At 40.2% G+C, this 19,756-nt stretch overlaps 1 protein-coding gene across 1 annotated transcript in view; it reads left to right on the top strand.

Annotated features, from left to right (window-relative positions):
• The first annotated feature begins 512 nt into the window (after positions 1 to 512).
• Positions 513 to 19,756, top strand: part of SLC12A5 (solute carrier family 12 member 5) — a 417,734-nt gene continuing 398,490 nt past the window's right edge. Inside the window, exons 1-3 of the mRNA XM_053721935.1 lie at positions 513 to 564; positions 3,915 to 3,994; positions 4,511 to 4,642. Of these exons, the coding sequence (XP_053577910.1) occupies positions 513 to 564; positions 3,915 to 3,994; positions 4,511 to 4,642 (264 nt within the window). The remainder of the gene's footprint in view (positions 565 to 3,914; positions 3,995 to 4,510; positions 4,643 to 19,756) is intronic.

Raw genomic sequence — 19,756 nt, 5'->3', positions numbered from 1 at the left:
CAATTATCTGTAAAATGCACCACTTTAGCTTTTCATTTCACAGCTCTGGTACCAATTGCAGTTTTCGCCAGTAACCTCTAGAATCAGCATCCACTAATTGAAGGCAGGTGTATTACTCTGCATAGAAGCTGAGTGAACCCCCATATCTATGTCATTCCTCTCACCTCCTCCCTCTTTCTATGAGTATCAATCTCTGTTTCTTCCTCTGCCCCCTCTCTTTTTCCATCATCCATTTCTTCCTGTGCCCCCTCCTCTGATTCTCTTTCTCTCCCCCTGTGCTAGTTTCTCTTCCTCCCCCATCAGTGACCCCCTCCCTCTCGGTGTCTCCCCCTCCTCTATTGCTCTCCCCCCTCTCTCGCACAGTATATGGGGCTGTGAGTGTGCGCGCTGAAGGATCTCTGCACTGCAGCCTCCTCCTCCTCCTCCTCTCTCACGGAGCATCGCTGCAGTATTAGGCATCAGTCCCTGAGAAGGAAGAAAAGGACCGTGAGAGATTCGCAGAGGAGAGAAGGATGCTGAATAACCTGACAGAGTGTGAGGAGGGAGAGGGGGGCACCAGCCAAGGTTAGTGAAGGAATCTGACAAGGGGGGTTAAGGGGGGAGCTAATTCTCCGCAGTGTGAAGTGGGGGGGGGGGGGGGGTAGTGGCCAGACAGTGGAAATGGGCTCCCCAAGGTGTCACAAGCTAAGTCCACCGAAGGCACAGCAGGGTTACAGTGTATGGGGGATAAAGGATGAATCCCATTAATTTAGGGACCCCACTCATCAGGGCCTATGTACCCCGGAATAGCACCCTCTGTTAGCTCGGATAATTTTACCTTTGCATATTTACATCATAATCTGCTCTGCTTCTGCATTAGGAAAGCGCATCACACTAACATTATCCAAATCATTACTCTGACCAAGAACGATGTATCCACACAGCTCCACGGACCCATAGACCTCTGTATTGCGGATCCATTACTGACCTCTGGTACCTCTGTTATTGAACAGACCCTAATGACCAATATTCATATATATGTAAACCCATCCATGACCCTTTATACATTTGCTTCATTCCCACTGACAGGTGTACCTCTGTATCTGCAAAGCCACTGCTTGATCCATTTTATCTCTGTGTCTGCATGGCACCGACTACTGTACTTATGCTACGATCCCTAACCCCTTGACCTCTCTACATGGCTGTTTATTTTTACATTATACCAGCTATTTAAGATCCACTGGACCACATACCCCTGGACCTGTATGGATGTGGCTGACCATTTATATTACTGTATTGGTACCCCCCCCCCCCCTGACCTCTATACCTCGTTGAATGCACCATCTTCTACCCACTTTTTTAATTTAAGACTTTATTAGTAATCTAAATACTTCTGTATTAGAGTCAACCCTATCATGTGTTCTGTATCTGCACAGCCTCCCTTAACATCTACACTGATCAGATCAGAACAACTTGACCATTATCCGTTTTTATTTTCCCAGCTGCCATATAAACCCATATTTGGAGCCACTCTTGACCCTTATGTCTGCATTAGCATCACAGCACTAATCAATTTACCTCGGCACCTGAACTGTTTCTAATGCATGGTTGTGACTGACCCATATAGCATTGTGTTTACCTGGATCTCTGACCACTATGAATCTAAACAATGTCAACCACTTTTGCACATCTGCATCTGATTAGTGTCCATTGACTACCATTGCTTGCCATCTGCATAGCCTCACTGACCCCTGTATTTCTTTAGTTTTCACATTTGACACCAAACCCATTTAAGTAATCTCTTTACCTCTTTTTCTGTCTAACACCCAATTGACCACCTTGCATATACATAGCTATTAGCACAGTACCAATGTATCTGCTCAACTCCCTGTCAGCCCTATATCTCTATATCAGAAGTGATCACCTGACACCTATAGATATTTATATACACAGCCCCCACTGACCTCTTTATCTGCCTGTGCACAACCCACTTAAGCATATACATCTGTATGAGCACCATTGCTGAAGCCTGAACCTTTGCAAATGCAGAGCTTCCACAGACCCCTGTATCGCTGCATCTACAGATACCTCCCAGTGTCTCCTGGAAAACTCTCCATCTGCCATTAGTGCAAAATCTGCTCAGCCCCATTGACGTCTTTTCCTCTACATGTCATGGAGCTTCAGCTAGAGTTCTCCAGTCATATATATCCTATAACTATTTATCAAAAAGCCATCACTGACCATCTCTATCTCTGTATCTCTCCCCAATGTGCTCATATTTACCACTCTCCGCTTCCTATTATCTCAGTACTGCTGCAAAGTGCTTTCTCCCATTGTGAATTTCTCTCCCAGTGCTGACCCCCTGCTTACCTAAATAACTGTGGTCCCCCTTTTTTGGTAATTTGCAAGTAACAAGTGTAAAAGACGTAAGCAAGGACACATTATCTCCATATTCTTGTTTATGCACAGCAGATGTAACATCCTTTTTGCACCCTCTTCCAGTCTCTAGTGAAGTAATACCGTATTCTCCATCAAACTCTAAATATCCATTTTCATCTCAAATGTTCATTGCATCAGCCCTGCATCCTTTCACACATTCAGTACCTTATCTGTTACACAATACATCTTCATTATATACAGCATCCTGTCTTGCATCATAACATTGTCACTGTATTCTTTCTCACGTTTAGGGCTTTCTCTCAGACTAACAGGAATAGGTCTCAGATTATTTTTTTGACATTGTAACCACATTTAGGATCAGATTCTCTAAGGCTCTCTACTCAGGAGAGACTATCTAAAATAATCTGTCAGAACTGCAGGATCCCTCACATGATTCTACAAATGCAAATGTAGCTGTATCTTTCCATATGATGTTCCCTTCATTTCTGGATTATACTTTCTACATTGTATGTTCTATGTACATGTAACTTTTACAAATTGCATTAAATGTTGTATTGTTTCTATATGAAATAAATCAAAGGGTTACCTGGATAGGGGCGTTCCCTGAGTTGGGAAGGACAGTTCCCTGGGTTTTTCTTAAATTCTCTCACAGCCTTGATTATATTATCTAAGAATGATACGCCTGTATGTATCACTGATTACATCGCTAGCAGACAGAAAAGTAATGTATAGTAAACTAGAAGAAAACATAAACTAACTGTATAGAAAACATTTCACTTTAATTTGTATGTATTTTAAACTGAAAATGTATATTAGTGCTGGGTGATCCCCTATTACCCTCAATGGGGTCAATTTATTATTGACCGAATTGGGCCAATTCACCCTGTTTCCACGCAAGCCTTTAGGCTTGCCGGAAACAGAAGTTAAGAAGCAGCGGTTTATAGAAGGAAGATTTTTATGAATAGTAAGAGAATTGCACTGCTAATTAAATGGTTATAAGAAAAATAGCTATATAACAGGGGGGAAATTAAGATTGGAGAAAAATAACTATATGTTTGTTATGTTTATTAAGAAGACTATAAGGGAGAGCATTAGCTGACCTTATAATATCATACTTGATGTTAGTAGCTATCTAAGGATACTTTAAAGAGACAATGTGTTTGATGAAAATGATTAGAAATACAGAATATGAGATTATATGAATAATGACAAGTGATATTTGGATAATGAAATTAATGGTTACCAGGAACTGTCAGAATAGAGAACTGGTAGAGCACTGGTTCCCTACTATAATAAATTACATTACCCAAAAGCCCATGGTTAATCTCAACTGAGCACAAGTGGGCTTAATCAACATACAGTTCCACTTACTAAATTACTTTTCCTAATGTAGAGATATCATGGAATGCTAAATATTGATGACCCCTGAGTTGGAAGTCACTGTTCTGTAGGAATATGTAGTTGCATGCATTTGGTCTGGATGGCGCTCCGGTAGTGACATGGGTGGCTTGTTGATGTTTTGTTTTTTCCACTAGGAGATGGAAACCCCAAGGAAAGTTCTCCATTTATCAACAGCTCAGAAATGGACACAGGGAAGAACATGGCCCTGTTTGAGGTAAGAATCCCAATGTAATTCTTACTTTTTTGTTCACACCCCAGATTTTTTTCCTAGTAGTTTGTTCCATCTTTCATAATCACATTTCCCATTAATTTCTGCTAGCCTCTTCTGTACCATCCACCTTCATTAACTTTACCCTATGATATATTTTATTAACTTTTTCCATGGTTTCCTCCTAGACATATCACATTTATTAATCCTTCTCTGAGTCTTCTCTCACCTGATTTTTCACATTGTTACAATTGTATATCCCACCACCCTCTATTTTGTATCACTTTAATATTGATTACCTAAACTCACCTTGCTCTCCACTCATTATTTGATCTTTTCCTTTAAAATATACCCCTAGTCTTCTTAATAAATGAATTGTTTACTACATCCTATGCTTTCTATCATATGCTATCCTTGCTATCAGATCATATCCTTTCTATTAAATCCTATCCTTTATATCAGATCCTATCTACCCCCACATTGCTTGTCTTCTATTACCTTCTCTGTCACTTATGTCTTCAGGAGGAAATGGACACCAGCCCTATGGTCTCATCTATGCTCAGTGGACTGGCCAATTACACCAACCTGACGCAGGGAGTTAAAGAGCATGAAGAAGCTGAGAACAATGAAGGGGCCAAAAAGAAGCCAGTACAGGTAAGTTGCATCCTTTAGAACTACTATACAGTGTCTTACAGTTACTAGCCCCATTGTTGGATACACTAGATTGTATCTGGAAACATATCTATACCCATAACAATATCACACCTCCCCATACCATGTCTAGGAATTTATAATTTTCCAATTCCACACATCTTTAAAGAAAGGCATTAATTCTCTGTTTTTTACTGGGATATTGAATATTTCACAATCTGCTACACCAGGGGCAAGTGTCTTCCCAAAAAATTGCTTGCTGGTTCATGTTCCATCTATGAGAGCTTAATGGCTCTGCAGTTTCTAGTGAATAAGTGTTATTATTTTTTTTGTCAATCACATTAACTCCCTATATTCCTCAGACCTTTTTGTAGTGGATTGGCTGTATTTCACAACTATGCTCATTCAGTATACTACTTTACTAGCTCTCTCGAGTTACCAATCTATGCTTTAAATGATAATGAAATGGACCTGTATTTTACAGATACTATAAACTAGCAATAGTTGTAATAACTGTATTGGCGCTCTAGCTATTTTATGGCAATACTCTAGGGTCTATTATTTTAAGCAATAATTATTATATGGTGGATTTTATGTTTTTTTGTTTTAGCAAATTATACAAATAGGGCAGACTTTAGATCAAGGGTGGACAATATCTAGACTATGGACTACATATGGCTCTAAAAGGCTTCCTGTAACCTCAGCTTTTCCTCTGGAGCCGGATAAAATGTCCTATTTTTACTTCCAGAGAACATATATCATTGGATATACCCCAGAAACTACTGTTCTGTGGCTCTTTTCAAGATTTGAAGCCTAAAATATGCAGCTGATTGAGTGCTATTTGATGTCTTTAATGCTCTAGGGACCATTGTAAAGGACCTGCAAATTGCATTTGCATATATTTATGTATATACATATCTATTGACCTGTACAGTGGATGCCAGGAATAAATTGTACAGGGAATAAATGATGACTTTGCACATGATCAGATGTGTATTGTTTCCAGCTGCACAACCCAATATTATAGCACTATCTCCCTGTTTTCAGCCACACACAACATATAATAGTGTGTTAGTTCTCTGTGTTTAGAACAAACATCATAGCTCTCTGTTTACTGCAGCAAACACCATATAATGATGCACTAACTCTATGTTTTTCTATATAATAGTGCACTCTGTTTCCAGCAGCTAATACCTTAGAATAGTGCAACAGCGCCCAGTTTCAAGTTGCACAGCCTATATTATATTATATTATAATACTAATCAGGGGTCAAGTCCTACAAAAAAGTGTGGGAACTCACCAAGACTTCCACCCTCCCTCACAATTAATATTATATATATATATATATATATATATATAATTATTTATATTAATAAATATTATTTAATATTATTATACATACTGTAACATATTCTAAATAATCCATAAAATATATCTATAAATCTATTATCATGTAAGTGAAGAATATTGGATTGTGAAATATGTACAGCACATGTAAGTAAAACACGGAAGTACATAAATACACACATACACATATATATACATATTTAGACATGTACAGTATATGTATGTATCTCTATGTTAGAGCCCTTTGCAGTTTTTTTTTTACCCGAGACCTCATATCTTTGAGCCCATATAACTTTTGTAATGCATTTTTTTAAAAATCATTTTTTTTTTCCAATCTTAATTTTTATTATTTTCATAAAAAAAAGAAAAAACAGTTTAACAATATACATGAATATCACATATCATAATCCAATGCATGATCCATATTTAAATTCCTATACTATACAGATCATATTATATCACTCATATGGTCTCTAGATATCTTTTAATTCACAGCTTTTGAGTCTTCCTAAATCTTTCCAGCAGACCAATGTTTTTTTTTTCTCCAGGACTATGCTAACATATATCGCTAACCTGTATATTGCTTACTATATATAATCAAAGTACCCAAAACCTGAGTGAGGGAGAAATAAAATTCAAAATAAAAATAAAAACTTTGAATAACTTGGATATAAAACAGATCCTGCAAAACAAGCATGTTATAAAGTAATCCCCCCAGTCTCTGACTCTGGGTCTGTTTACATAAGTTGTGAAAATTACATTTGAACATCTGCATATCAATAGAAGGGGAAGTCCTCAGGCCCCCCACATCTGAGCAATTGTACATAACAATACAACATAAGACAAGACAGACACACAAAACAACCACTAGACACAAAAAATACGGGCGGTTACCATAAACCTAAGAGAATCAGTTCTGTATTTCTGAAAGGATATATTAGATATTCAACCTCACTAGGAGAGAGGGCTTTAATAAACTGGGACCATTTAGAGAAAAAACTCTTTACATCTTGATCACTTTGTAAATTAGTATCAGCTTGTTAAACAATACATTGTTTTTTCAGGCAGTTGCTTACTTCAAAAATACTAGGAATTGCTCTTGTTCTCCATTTCTTTAGGATCAGGTATCTAACAGCAAGAATCACCAGGTTGACAGTTTTATGATTATAGTGACTCAACCCTGTGTCAGCAATGAGAAAAACTACATTTAATGGTGATAATATCAAAGAGGGGACACCCACCGTATTAATAAGCCAATATTGTAACTTCAACCAAAAATTTCTGATTTTTGGGCAGTCTCAAAGCATATTCAGGAGGTTAGCTGATGGGTAAGAAGAACATTTTGGGCATCTATTGAAACTGGTGTTCCCACATTTAGACCCTTTCTCTGGAGTAAAAAAAGACATATGTAATAATTTAACATGTGACTCCCTCCAAGAGGCAGAGAGAGTCACACGAGACTTCTTGAATCAAAAAAGTAGGTAGACTAAGATCCAGAGAATTTTGCACTAACATTGCAGCCCAATGGTCGGGTCTTTCCCTTTTTTAAATATAAGGGCAGTGTATGAAGCAACAAACTCAGATGTTGGTTTATTGCCTTTAATATATATATAATTAAATAGTAAAGTTAAATGTGTTGTTATTGCGGGTGATAGTATTTTATAGAATTTATTCGGAAGGGCATCAGTGCCCGGAGCTTTGTTAAGAGCAAGATTTTGGATTGCTGCAGAGATTTCTAAATCAGTAATAGGGGAATATAGGGTTTCAAGTAAATCAGGGGTTAATGACGGAAAATATTTTTTTTTTCCAGAAGTCTTCGCGTTCCCTATTATTTGAAGTCTTGGAAGCATATAAAACCTTGTAATAGTCTGAGAATTCCCTGAGTAATTCTTCTGCTGATTTAAGATACTTACCTTCAAAATATATAGAATTTATTATAGGGGAAGCTTTATCGCGTTTAACCAAGTTTGCCAGAGTTTCCCTGTTTTTTTTCCATAATGGTATAGCTTAGCCTGCAATCTAAGGTCTCTCTGAGATGCTTTATATAAGAAAAAAGAATCTCTGCCAATGTGGAGATGTATCTAGACCAGTTTTCTGAAGTTTTCTGATAAATATATTGGTTGTATGCGTTTGTCACTGCACTCAGTAGTTCCCTTTCCCTTACTTTAAGTCTCTTAGACCTAGATATACTGTATGCTAATATTTCCCCCCTGAGAACCGCTTTAGCTGTTTCCAAGAACAACGCAGGACGAGAGATGTGTTCTCGATTAAAAAGAGCATACTCATGAAATTTGGCATTGAGCCAATTTTTTAATTTAAGATCAGAAGCTAAGTATCGTGGGAGCAAGAAACCAGTATTCCTGCGTACCAAGTGGTCTGGCTGAAAATCGAGAGAAATCGGAGCATGATCGGATGTGGTAATTGGTGAAATCCCGGCTAATACCTTTGATTTACACAGTCTTTCATCCAGCAGGAATAGGTCTATTCTTGAAAGTGATTTGTGTGCCTCAGAGTGACATGTGAAGTCTCTAGAATCAGGGTTTTGTGATCTCCAAATATCACATACCTTCAAATTACGAGTTAATTTAGTAAATAGTTTTGACTCCAGATTGTCTCTCTTGGTTTCTAGAGGAACAGGGTTCTGTCTCAGTCTATCAAGGGGTATTGCGGAGCCATATTAAAATCACCTCCGAGTATCAGAGAGCCTTCTGCATATGATATAAGCTTATTTTGTAGAGTTTCCAAAAAGGGAAGACTAAAGACATTGGGAGCATAAACATTACAGAGTGTGTAGAGTATTTTTGATATCATAATTTTTGCCATTAGATACCTCCCCCACACTCTGGCCAATAGCTGTTCTTCAAGTTGGGAAAGTGTAAGTGAGCCCTCGAAGAGTTTAGGCATTCTAATTTACTCTGCACAGAGAGACGGCTCGCAATGAATATGAGCCTCTGAAACAGACACTGGCATCCAATCGATGCATTTCGCCTTACATAAAGGCTTTAAAATTTTTTTATGTAAGGCGAAACGCGTCGATTGGATGCCAGTGTCTGTTTCAGACAGCTATTGGCCAGCTTGTGACATGTGACGTGGAAGGAGCCGAGACCAGTAAGACTATCAAACCATCGAATGCGGATTACACGAGATGCGGTAGCGTCTAAAAAGGACAACTACATTCAAAATACCTGAGGTGAGGAACAGCCTTATACAAGAAGGGCTTAAATATAATTACAGTAACATACAGAGACTTTCCTTCACCCGCAACAAGTGGGAGACCTGTCAAGCAGGTGTTTTAATTCAGTCACCAGGTCTGTATTGAGGAAAGGTGTATTATTTCTCCGAAAGATGGTATATAACTTTGAACTGTAAGAACAGGATTGGACATTACTAAACAGTAACTTTTTCATATGTTTATTGCCATATATCCCATATGATAGTGGACTAGCTCTGCTTCCAGCAGCACATCCCATATAATAGTGCACTAGCTCTGTTCCCAGCAGCACACCCCATATAATAGTGCACTAGCTCTATGTTTTTACCTCCAGAGAACATAGTGTTTGCAGCTGTAAACAGATCTAGTGCACTATTATGTGCTGGAAAGAGAGCTAGTGCACTATTATAATAGTGCACTAGATCTCTGTTTAAAGCAACACACCCTATATAATAGTGCACTAGATCTCTGTTTCCAGCAGCACACACCATATAATAGTGCACTAGCTCTCTTTCCAGCACATAATAGTGCACTAGATCTGTTTACAGCTGCAAACACTATATAATAGTGTACTAGCTGTTTTTACAGCATCACACCTTATATAATAGTGCACTAGATCTCTGTATCCAGCAACACACCCCATATAATAGAGCACTAGCTCTGTCTCCAGCAACACACCCCATATAATAGTGCACTTGCTCTGTATCCAGCAACACACCCCATATGATAGTGCACTAGCTCTGTATCCAGCAACACACCCCATATGATAGTGCACTAGCTCTGTCTCCAGCAACACACCCATATGATAGTGCACTAGCTCTATTTCCAGCAACACACACCATATAATAGTGCACTAGCTCTCTTTCCAGCAGCACAGCCCATATAATAGTGTACTAGCTCTATTTCCAGCAACACACCCCATATAATAGAGCACTAGCTCTGTCTCCAGCAACACACTCCATATAATAGTGCACTTGCTCTGTATCCAGCAACACACACCATATGATAGTGCACTAGCTCTGTATTCAGCAACACACCCAAATGATAGTGCACTAGCTCTGTATCCAGCTACACACCCCATATGATAGTGCACTAGCTCTGTATCCAGCAACACACCCCATATGATAGTGCACTAGCTCTATTTCCATCAGCACATCCCATATAATAGTGCACTAGCTCTGTTTCCAGCAGCACACACCATATAATAGTGGACTAGCTCTATGTTTCTGGCAGCACAGCCTTTATAATAGTGCACTATATCTCTGTTTAAAGCAACACACCCTTCATAATAGTGCACTAGATTTCTGTTTCCAGCAGCACACACCATATAATAGTGCACTAGCTCTCTTTCCAGCATATAATAGTGCACTAGCTGTTTTTACAGCATCACACCCTATATAATAGTGCAATAGATCTCTGTTTTCAGTAACACACCCTAAATAATACAGCACTAGATCTGTTTCCAGTAACACACCCTAAACATAAGAGCAGTAGATCTCTGTCTCCAGCAGCACAACCTATATAATAGTGCACTAGCTCTGTATCCAGCAACACACCCCATACGATAGTGCACTAGCTCTGTTTCCAGCAGCACATCCCATATAATAGTGCACTAGCTCTATGTTTCCGGCAGCACAGCCTTTATAATAGTGCACTAGATCTCTGTTTAAAGCAACACACCCTTTATAATAGTGCACTAGATCTCTGTTTCCAGCAGCACACACCATATAATAGTGCACTAGCTCTCTTTCCAGCAGCAACACCTCATATAATAGTGCACTAGCTCTGTATCCAGCAACACACCCCATATGATAGTACACTAGCTCTGTCTCCAGCAACACACCCCATATAATAGTGCACTAGCTCTCTTTCCAGCAGCACATCCCATATAATAGTGCACTAGCTCTGTTTCCAGCAGCATACCCCATATAATATTGCACTTGCTCTGTATCCAGCAACACGCCCTATACGATAGTGCACTAGCTCTATATCCAGCAACACACCCCATATGATAGTGCACTATCTCTGTCTCCAGCAACACACCCCATATGATAGTGCACTAGCTCTGCTTCCAGCAGCACACCCCATATAATAGTGTACTAGCTCTTGTTCCAGCAACACACCCCATATAATAGAGCAAAAGCTCTGTCTCCAGCAACACACCCCATATAATAGTGCACTTGCTCTGTATCCAGCAACACACCCCATATGATAGTGCACTAGCTCTGTATCCAGCTACACACCCCATATGATAGTGCACTAGCTCTGTATCCAGCAACACACCCCATATGATAGTGCACTAGCTCTGTATCCAGAAACACACCCCATATGATAGTGCACTAGCTCTGTCTCCAGTAACACACCCATATGATAGTGCACTAGCTCTATTTCCAGCAGCACATCCCATATAATAGTGCACTAGCTCTGTTTCCAGCAGCATACACCATATAATAGTGCACTAGCTCTATGTTTCCGGCAGCACAGCCTTTATAATAGTGCACTAGATCTCTGTTTAAAGCAACACACCCTTCATAATAGTGCACTAGATTTCTGTTTCCAGCAGCACACACCATATAATAGTGCACTAGCTCTCTTTCCAGCATATAATAGTGCACTAGCTGTTTTTACAGCATCACACCCTATATAATAGTGCAATAGATCTCTGTTTCCAGTAACACACCCTAAATAATACAGCACTAGATCTGTTTCCAGTAACACACCCTAAACATTAGAGCACTAGATCTCTGTTTCCAGCAGCACAACCTATATAATAGTGCACTAGCTCTGTATCCAGAAACACACCCCATACGATAGTGCACTAGCTCTGTTTCCAGCAGCACATCCCATATAATAGTGCACTAGCTCTATGTTTCCGGCAGCACAGCCTTTATAATAGTGCACTAGATCTCTGTTTAAAGCAACACACCCTTTATAATAGTGCACTAGATCTCTGTTTCCAGCAGCACACACCATATAATAGTGCACTAGCTCTCTTTCCAGCAGCACACCTCATATAATAGTGCACTAGCTCTGTATCCAGCAACACACCCCATATGATAGTACACTAGCTCTGTCTCCAGCAACACACCCCATATAATAGTGCACTAGCTCTCTTTCCAGCAGCACATCCCATATAATAATGCACTAGCTCTGTTTCCAGCAGCACACCCCATATAATATTGCACTTGCTCTTTATCCAGCAACATGCCCTATACGATAGTGCACTAGCTCTATATCCAGCAACACCCCCCATATGATAGTGAACTATCTCTGTCTCCAGCAACACACCCCATATGATAGTGCACTAGCTCTGCTTCCAGCAGCACACTCCATATAATAGAGCACTAGCTCTTGTTCCAGCCGCACATCCCATATAATTGGGCACTAGCTCTCTTTCCAGCAGCACATCGCATATAATAGTGCACTAGCTCTGTTTCCAGCAGCACACCACATATAATAGTGCACTAGTTCTCTTTCCTGCAGCACACCCCATATAATAGTGCACTAGCTCTGTATTCAGCAGCACATCCCATATAATAGAGCACTAGCTCTGTTTCCAGCAGCACACCCCATATAATAGTGCACTAGCTCTCTTTCCAGCAGCAGACCCCATATAATAGTGCACTAGCTCTATGTTTCCGGCAGCACAGCATTTATAATAGTGCACTAGCTCTCTTTCCAGCAGCACATTCCATATAATAGTGCACTAGCTCTGTTTCCAGCAGCACATTCCATATAATAGTGCACTAGCTCTGTTTCCAGCAGCACACCCCATATAATAGTGCACTAGCTCTCTTTCCAGTGACACACCCCATATAATAGTGCACTAGCTCTGTTTCCAGCAGCACATCCCATATAATAGTGCACTAGTTCTGTTTTCAGCAGCACACCCCATATAATAGTGCACTAGCTCTATGTTTCTGGCAGCACAGCCTTTATAATAGTGCACTAGATCTCTGTTTAAAGAAACACACCCTTTATAATAGTGCACTAGCTCTCTTTCCAGCAGCACACCCCATATAATAGTGCACTAGCTCTGTATCCAGCAACACACCCCATATGATAGTGCACTAGCTCTGTCTCCAGCAACACACCCCATATAATAGTGCACTTGCTCTGTATCCAGCAACACACCCCATAAGATAGTGCACTAGCTCTGTCTCCAGCAGCACACTCCATATGATAGTGCACTAGCTCTCTTTCCAGCAGCACAACCCATATAATAGTGCACTAGCTCTGCTTCCAGCAGCACACCCCATATAATAGTGCACTAGCTCTTTCCAGTAGCATATCCCATATAATAGTGCACTACCTCTGTTTCCAGCAGCACATCCCATATAATAGTGCACTAGCTCTGTTTCCAGCAGCACACCCCATATAATAGTGCACTAGCTCTATGTTTCCGGCAGCACAGCCTTTATAATAGTGCACTAGATCTCTGTTTAAAGCAACAGACTATTTATGATAGTGCACTAGATCTCTGTTTCCAGCAGCACACACCATATAATAGTGCACTAGCTCTCTTTCCAGCAGCACATCCCATATAATAGTGCACTAGCTCTGTATCCAGCAACACACCCCATATGATAGTGAACTAGTTCTGTATCCAGCAACAAACCCCATATGAAAGGGCACTAGCTCTGTCTCCAGCAACACACCCCATATGTTAGTGCACTAGTTCTCTTTCCAGCAGCACATCCCATATAATAGTGCACTAGCTCTGTTTCCAGTAGCACACCCCATATAATAGTGCACTTGCTCTGTATCCAGCAACACACCCCATACGATAGTGTACTATCTTTGTATTCAGCAACACACCCCATATGATAGTGCACTAGCTCTGTCTCCAGCAACACACCCCATATGATAGTGAACTAGCTCTGCCTCCAGCAGCACACCCCATATAATAGTGCACTAGCTCTCTTTCCTGCAGCACACCCCATATAATTGTGCACTAGCTCTCTTTCCAGTAGCACACCACATTTAATAGTGCACTAGCTGTCTTTTCAACAGCACATCCCATATAATAGTGCACTAGCTCTGTTTCCAGCAGCACACCCCATATAATAGTGCACTAGCTCTCTTTCCTGCAGCACACCCCATATAATAGTGCACTAGCTCTGTTTCCAGCAGCACATCCCATATAATAGTGCACTAGCTCTGTTTCCAGCAGCACACCCCATATAATAGTGCACTAGCTCTATGTTTCCGGCAGCACAGCCTTTATAATAGTGCACTAGATCTCTGTTTAAAACAACACACCCTTTATAATAGTGCACTAGATCTCTGTTTCCAGCAGCACACACCATATAATAGTGCACTAGCTCTCTTTCCAGCAGCACACCCCATATAATAGTGCACTAGCTCTCTTTCCAGCAGCACACCACATATAATAGTGCACTAGCTCTGTATCCAGCAACACATCCCATATAATAGCGCACAGCTCTGTCTCCAGCAACACACCCCATATGATAGTGCACTAGCTCTGCTTCCAGCAGCATATCCCATATAATAGTGCACTAGCTCTCTATCCAGCAGCACACCCCATATAATAGTGCACTAGCTCTATTTTTCCATCAGCACAACCTTTATAATAGTGCACTAGATCTCTCTTTCAGGCAACACACCCTTTATAATAGTGCACTAGATCTCTGTTTCCAGCAGCACACCCCATAAAATAGTGCACTAGCTCTGTTTCCGGCAGCACACCCCATATATTAGTGCACTAGATCTCTGTTTCCAGCAGCACATTCTATATAATAGTGCACTAGCTCTGCTTTCAGCAGCAAACACACCATATAATAGTGCACTAGCTCTGCTTTCAGCAGCACACACCCCATATAATAGTGCACTAGCTCTGTATCCAGCAACACACCCCATATAATAGTGCACTAACTCTGTACCCAGCAACATACCCCGTATAATAGTGCACTAGCATTGTATCCAACAACACTCCCAAAATAATAGTGCACTAGCTCTGTATCCAGCAACATTCCCCATATAACAGTGCACTAGCTCTGTATCCAGCAACATACCCCATATAAAAGTGCACTAGATCTCTGTTTCCAGCAGCACATTCTATATAATAGTGCACTAGCTCTGCTTTCAGCAGCAAACACCCCATATAATAGTGCACTAGCTTTGTATCCAGCAACATACCCCATATAAAAGTGCTCTAGCTCTGCTTCCAGCAGCACACCCCATATGATAGTGCACTAGCTCTGTTTACAGTAGCACACCCCATATAATAGTGCACTAGCTCTCTTTCCAACAGCACACCTCATATAATAGTGCACTAGATCTTTATCTAGCAATATACCCCATATAAAAGTGCTCTAGCTCTGGTTCCAGTAGCACATCCCATATAATAGTGCACTTGCTCTTTTTACAGTAGTACACCCCATATAATAGTGCACTAGATCTGTAACCAGCAACACACCCTATATAATAGTGCACTAGCTCTCTTTCCAGCAGCACACCCCATATAATAGTGCACTAGATTTGTATCCAGCAACACACCTCATATAATAGCGCACTAACTCTGTATCCAGCAACATACCCCATATAATAGTGCACTAGCTTTGTATCCAGCAACACACCCAATATAATAGTGAACTAGCTCTGTATCCAGCAACACATCCCATATAATAGTGCACTAGCTCTGTGTCCAGCAACATACCCCATATGACAGTACACTAGCTCTGTATCCAGCAACATACCCCATATAAAAGTGCTCTAGCTTTGCTTCCAGCAGCACACCCCATATAATAGTGCACTAGCTCTGTTTACAGTAGCACACCCCATATAATAGTGCACTAGCTCTCTTTCCAGCAGCACACCTCATATAATAGTGCACTAGATCTTTATCCAGCAACACACTCCATATAAAAGTGCTCTAGCTCTGCTTCCAGCATCACATCCCATATAATAGTGCACTTGCTCTGTTTACAGTAGTACACCCCATATAATAGTGCACTAGATCTGTATCCAGCAACACACCTCATATAATAGCGCACTAACTTTGTATCCAGCAACATACCCCATATAATAGTGCACTAGCTTTGTATCCAGCAACACACCCCATATAATAGTGAACTTGCTCTGTATCTAGCAACATAACCCATATAATAGTGCACTATCTCTGTATCAAGCAGCATACCCCATATGACAGTAAACTAGCTCTGTATCCAGCAACATACCCCATATAAATGTGCTCTAGCTCTGCTTCCTGCAGCACACCCCATATAATAGTGCACTAGCTCTGTTTACAGTAGCACACCCCATATAATAGTGCACTAGCTCTCTTTCCAGCAGCACACCTCATATAATAGTGCACTAGATCTTTATCCAGCAACATACCCCATATAAAAGTGCTCTAGCTCTGCTTCCAGCAGCACATCCCATATAATAGTGCACTAGCTCTGTTTACAGTAGTACACCCCATATAATAGTGCACTAGATCTGTATCCAGCTACACACCCTATATAACAGTGCACTAGCTCTCTTTCCAGCAGCACACCCCATATAATAGTGCACTAGATCTGTATCCAGCAACACACCCTATATAATAGTGCACTTGATCTCTGTTTACAGCAGCACACCCATATAATAGTGCACCAGCTCTCTTTCCAGCAGCACATCCCATATAATAGTGCACTTGATCTCTGTTTACAGTAGCACACCCCATATAATAGTGCACTAGCTCTCTTTCCAGTAGTACACCCCATATAATAGTGCACTAGCTCGATGTTTCCAGCAGCACTCTCTATATCAGTGTTTTTCAACCAGTGTGCCGTGACAACAGTGCGGGGTGTCCCTCTTTCAAATTTTGAAATATTGGGAGGTATGTGACAGGCTCATCAGGCATCATTTACAACCATGACATTGACATTCATTAACAGGCAATCCTTATGATTGTTTGTGAATAAATGTCAATATGTAACGTATAGTTTGGAGGAGGCATGGCATGACAGCACAACACAGTGTGTGTATGTATATATATATATATCCTGTATTAGGCTACAATGTGTGATTTTGTAAAATTTTGGGATGGTGGTGTGCCACAGGATTTTTATAATGTAAAAAAGTGTGCCACGGCAAAAAAAAGGTTGCAAATCACTGCTCTATATTATAGTGCACTAGCTCTGTTTCCAGCAGCACACCCTATATAATAGTACATTTGATCTCTGTTTACAGCAGCACACCCTATATAATAGTGCACTAGCTTTGTTTCCATCACACCTCATATAATAGTGCACTCGCTCTCTTTCTAGCAGCACACCCCATATAGAGCTGGATTGGAGAGCTATTTAGCACTCCCTCTCCCAAAGTAACTTCATTTGAAAGAGGATTTTTGCGCACGCCGGTTTGCACTCATATTACAAGTTGAAGGTAACAAGTTAGTGCAAAAGCGAAACCCGATGCTCGCTAACCAAATATTGCAGCCACATTAGTTTCTTCTAACAGCTATATTTGCACGCTGGGCGCGATCCGATATACGGCACAGGTTTTGGCGCAAGCGTGGAAACCTGCGCCGCCCGTAGTTTCAGCTCGCAACTCGAGCTATCCCATATACAGCGCCGTCAGATGCTAAAGTGCCGTAAGTCTGACAAACCAGCGATGTCCAGAAATCTGCGTAAGTACAAATTTCTGGAGTCGCCAGTGACTTACGGCACTTTAGAAACTGCCGCCGCATAAAAAACCTGACTAAGTTATTAAATCACCCGTTACTGTCTAACACGCCTCCCAAACATAGCCCAACACGTATACCCCTCTATCCGCAATCCCCCCTCTCACTCCTAACAATAAATATATTAACCCCTAAACCGCTGCTCCCGGACCCCGCCGCCAGCTACATTATCTATATTACCCCCTAATGTGAGCCCCCTACCCCGCCGCCACCTACATTAACTATGTTACCCCTTAATATGATCCCGATACAACGCCGCTACCTATTTAAACTATATTAACCCCTAATATGATCCCCCTACACCGCCGCCACCTATTTAAACTATATTAACCCCTAATATGATCCCCCTACACCGCCGCCACCTATTTAAACTATATTAACCCCTAATATGATCCCCCTACTCCGCCGCCACCTATTTAAACTATATATGTATATATATATATATATATATATATGTATATATATATATATATATATATATATATGTATATATATATATATATAGAGAGAGTATATATATATATATATATATAGTATATATATATATGTACTACCCCCTAATCTGACCCCCTTACACCGCTGCCACCTATTTAAACTATATTAACCCCTAATCTAATCCCCCTACACCGCCCCCACCTATAATAAATTTATTACCCCCTAAAATACTAAACTGTCCCTACCCTAAACTAAATTAAAATTGAAAAGGGCTTTTTGCGTGGCATTGCCCAAAAGTAATCAGCTCTATTACTAGCCCTCAAAAGGGCCTTTTGCGGGGCATTGCCCCAAAGTAACCAGCTCTTTTACCAGCCTTTAAAAGGGCTTTTTGCGGGTCATTGTCAAAAAGTAATCAGCTCTTTTGCCTCTAATGTAATCTAATCCCCCTACACCGCCGCCACCTATATTAAAATTATTAACCCCTAATCTAATCCCCTACACCGCCGCTACCTATATTAAAATTATTAACCCCTAATCTAATCCCCCTACACCGCCTCCACCTATATTAAATTAATTAACCCCTAATCTAATCCCCCTATACCGCTGCCACCTATATTAAATTAATTAACCCCTAAAATACCAAAATTTCCCTACCACTAAACCTAAGTCTAACCCTACAAATAGCCCTGTAAAGGACTTTTTGCGTGGCATTGCCCCAAAGTAACCAGCTCTTTTGCCAGCCCTTAAAAGGGCTTTTTGCGGGGAATTGCCCCAAAGTAATCAGCTCTTTTACCAGCCCTTAAAAGGGCTTTTTTGCGGGGCATTGTCACAAAGTAATCAGCTCTTTTGCCTCTAATCTAAATCCCCCTATTCCGCCGCCACCTATAATAAATGTATAACCCCCTAATCTAATCCCCCTTACACCGCCGCCACCTATATTAAATTAATTAACCCCTAATCTAATCCCCCTATACCGCCGCCACCTATATTAAATATATTAACCCCTAATCTGACCCCCCTACACCGCCGCCACCTATATTAAATATATTAACCCTAATTATATTAGAGTTAATATAGTTATTATATTATATATATTAACTATATTAACCCTATCTAACTCTAAGACCACTAACTTAATTATTATTAAAATAGATCTAAATAATATTAATAATATTAACTAAATTATTCCTATTTAAAACTAAATACTTACCTATAAAATAAACCCTAAGATAGCTACAATATAATTAATAATTACATTGTAGCTATTTTAGGGTTTATATTTATTTTAAAGGAAACTTGGTATTTATTTTAACTAAGTGCAATAGCTATTAAATAGTTAATAACTATTTAATAGCTTCCTGTAAAATAAATCCTAACCTAAGTTACAAATACACCTACACTATCAATAAATTAAATAAACTACAAATATCTAAAC

This window comes from Bombina bombina, chromosome 1, assembly GCF_027579735.1.
Source record: "Bombina bombina isolate aBomBom1 chromosome 1, aBomBom1.pri, whole genome shotgun sequence".
NCBI lineage: Eukaryota > Metazoa > Chordata > Amphibia > Anura > Bombinatoridae > Bombina > Bombina bombina.
Note: the sequence above shows the minus strand (reverse complement) of the source record. Positions and strands in the feature narration are given on the sequence as shown.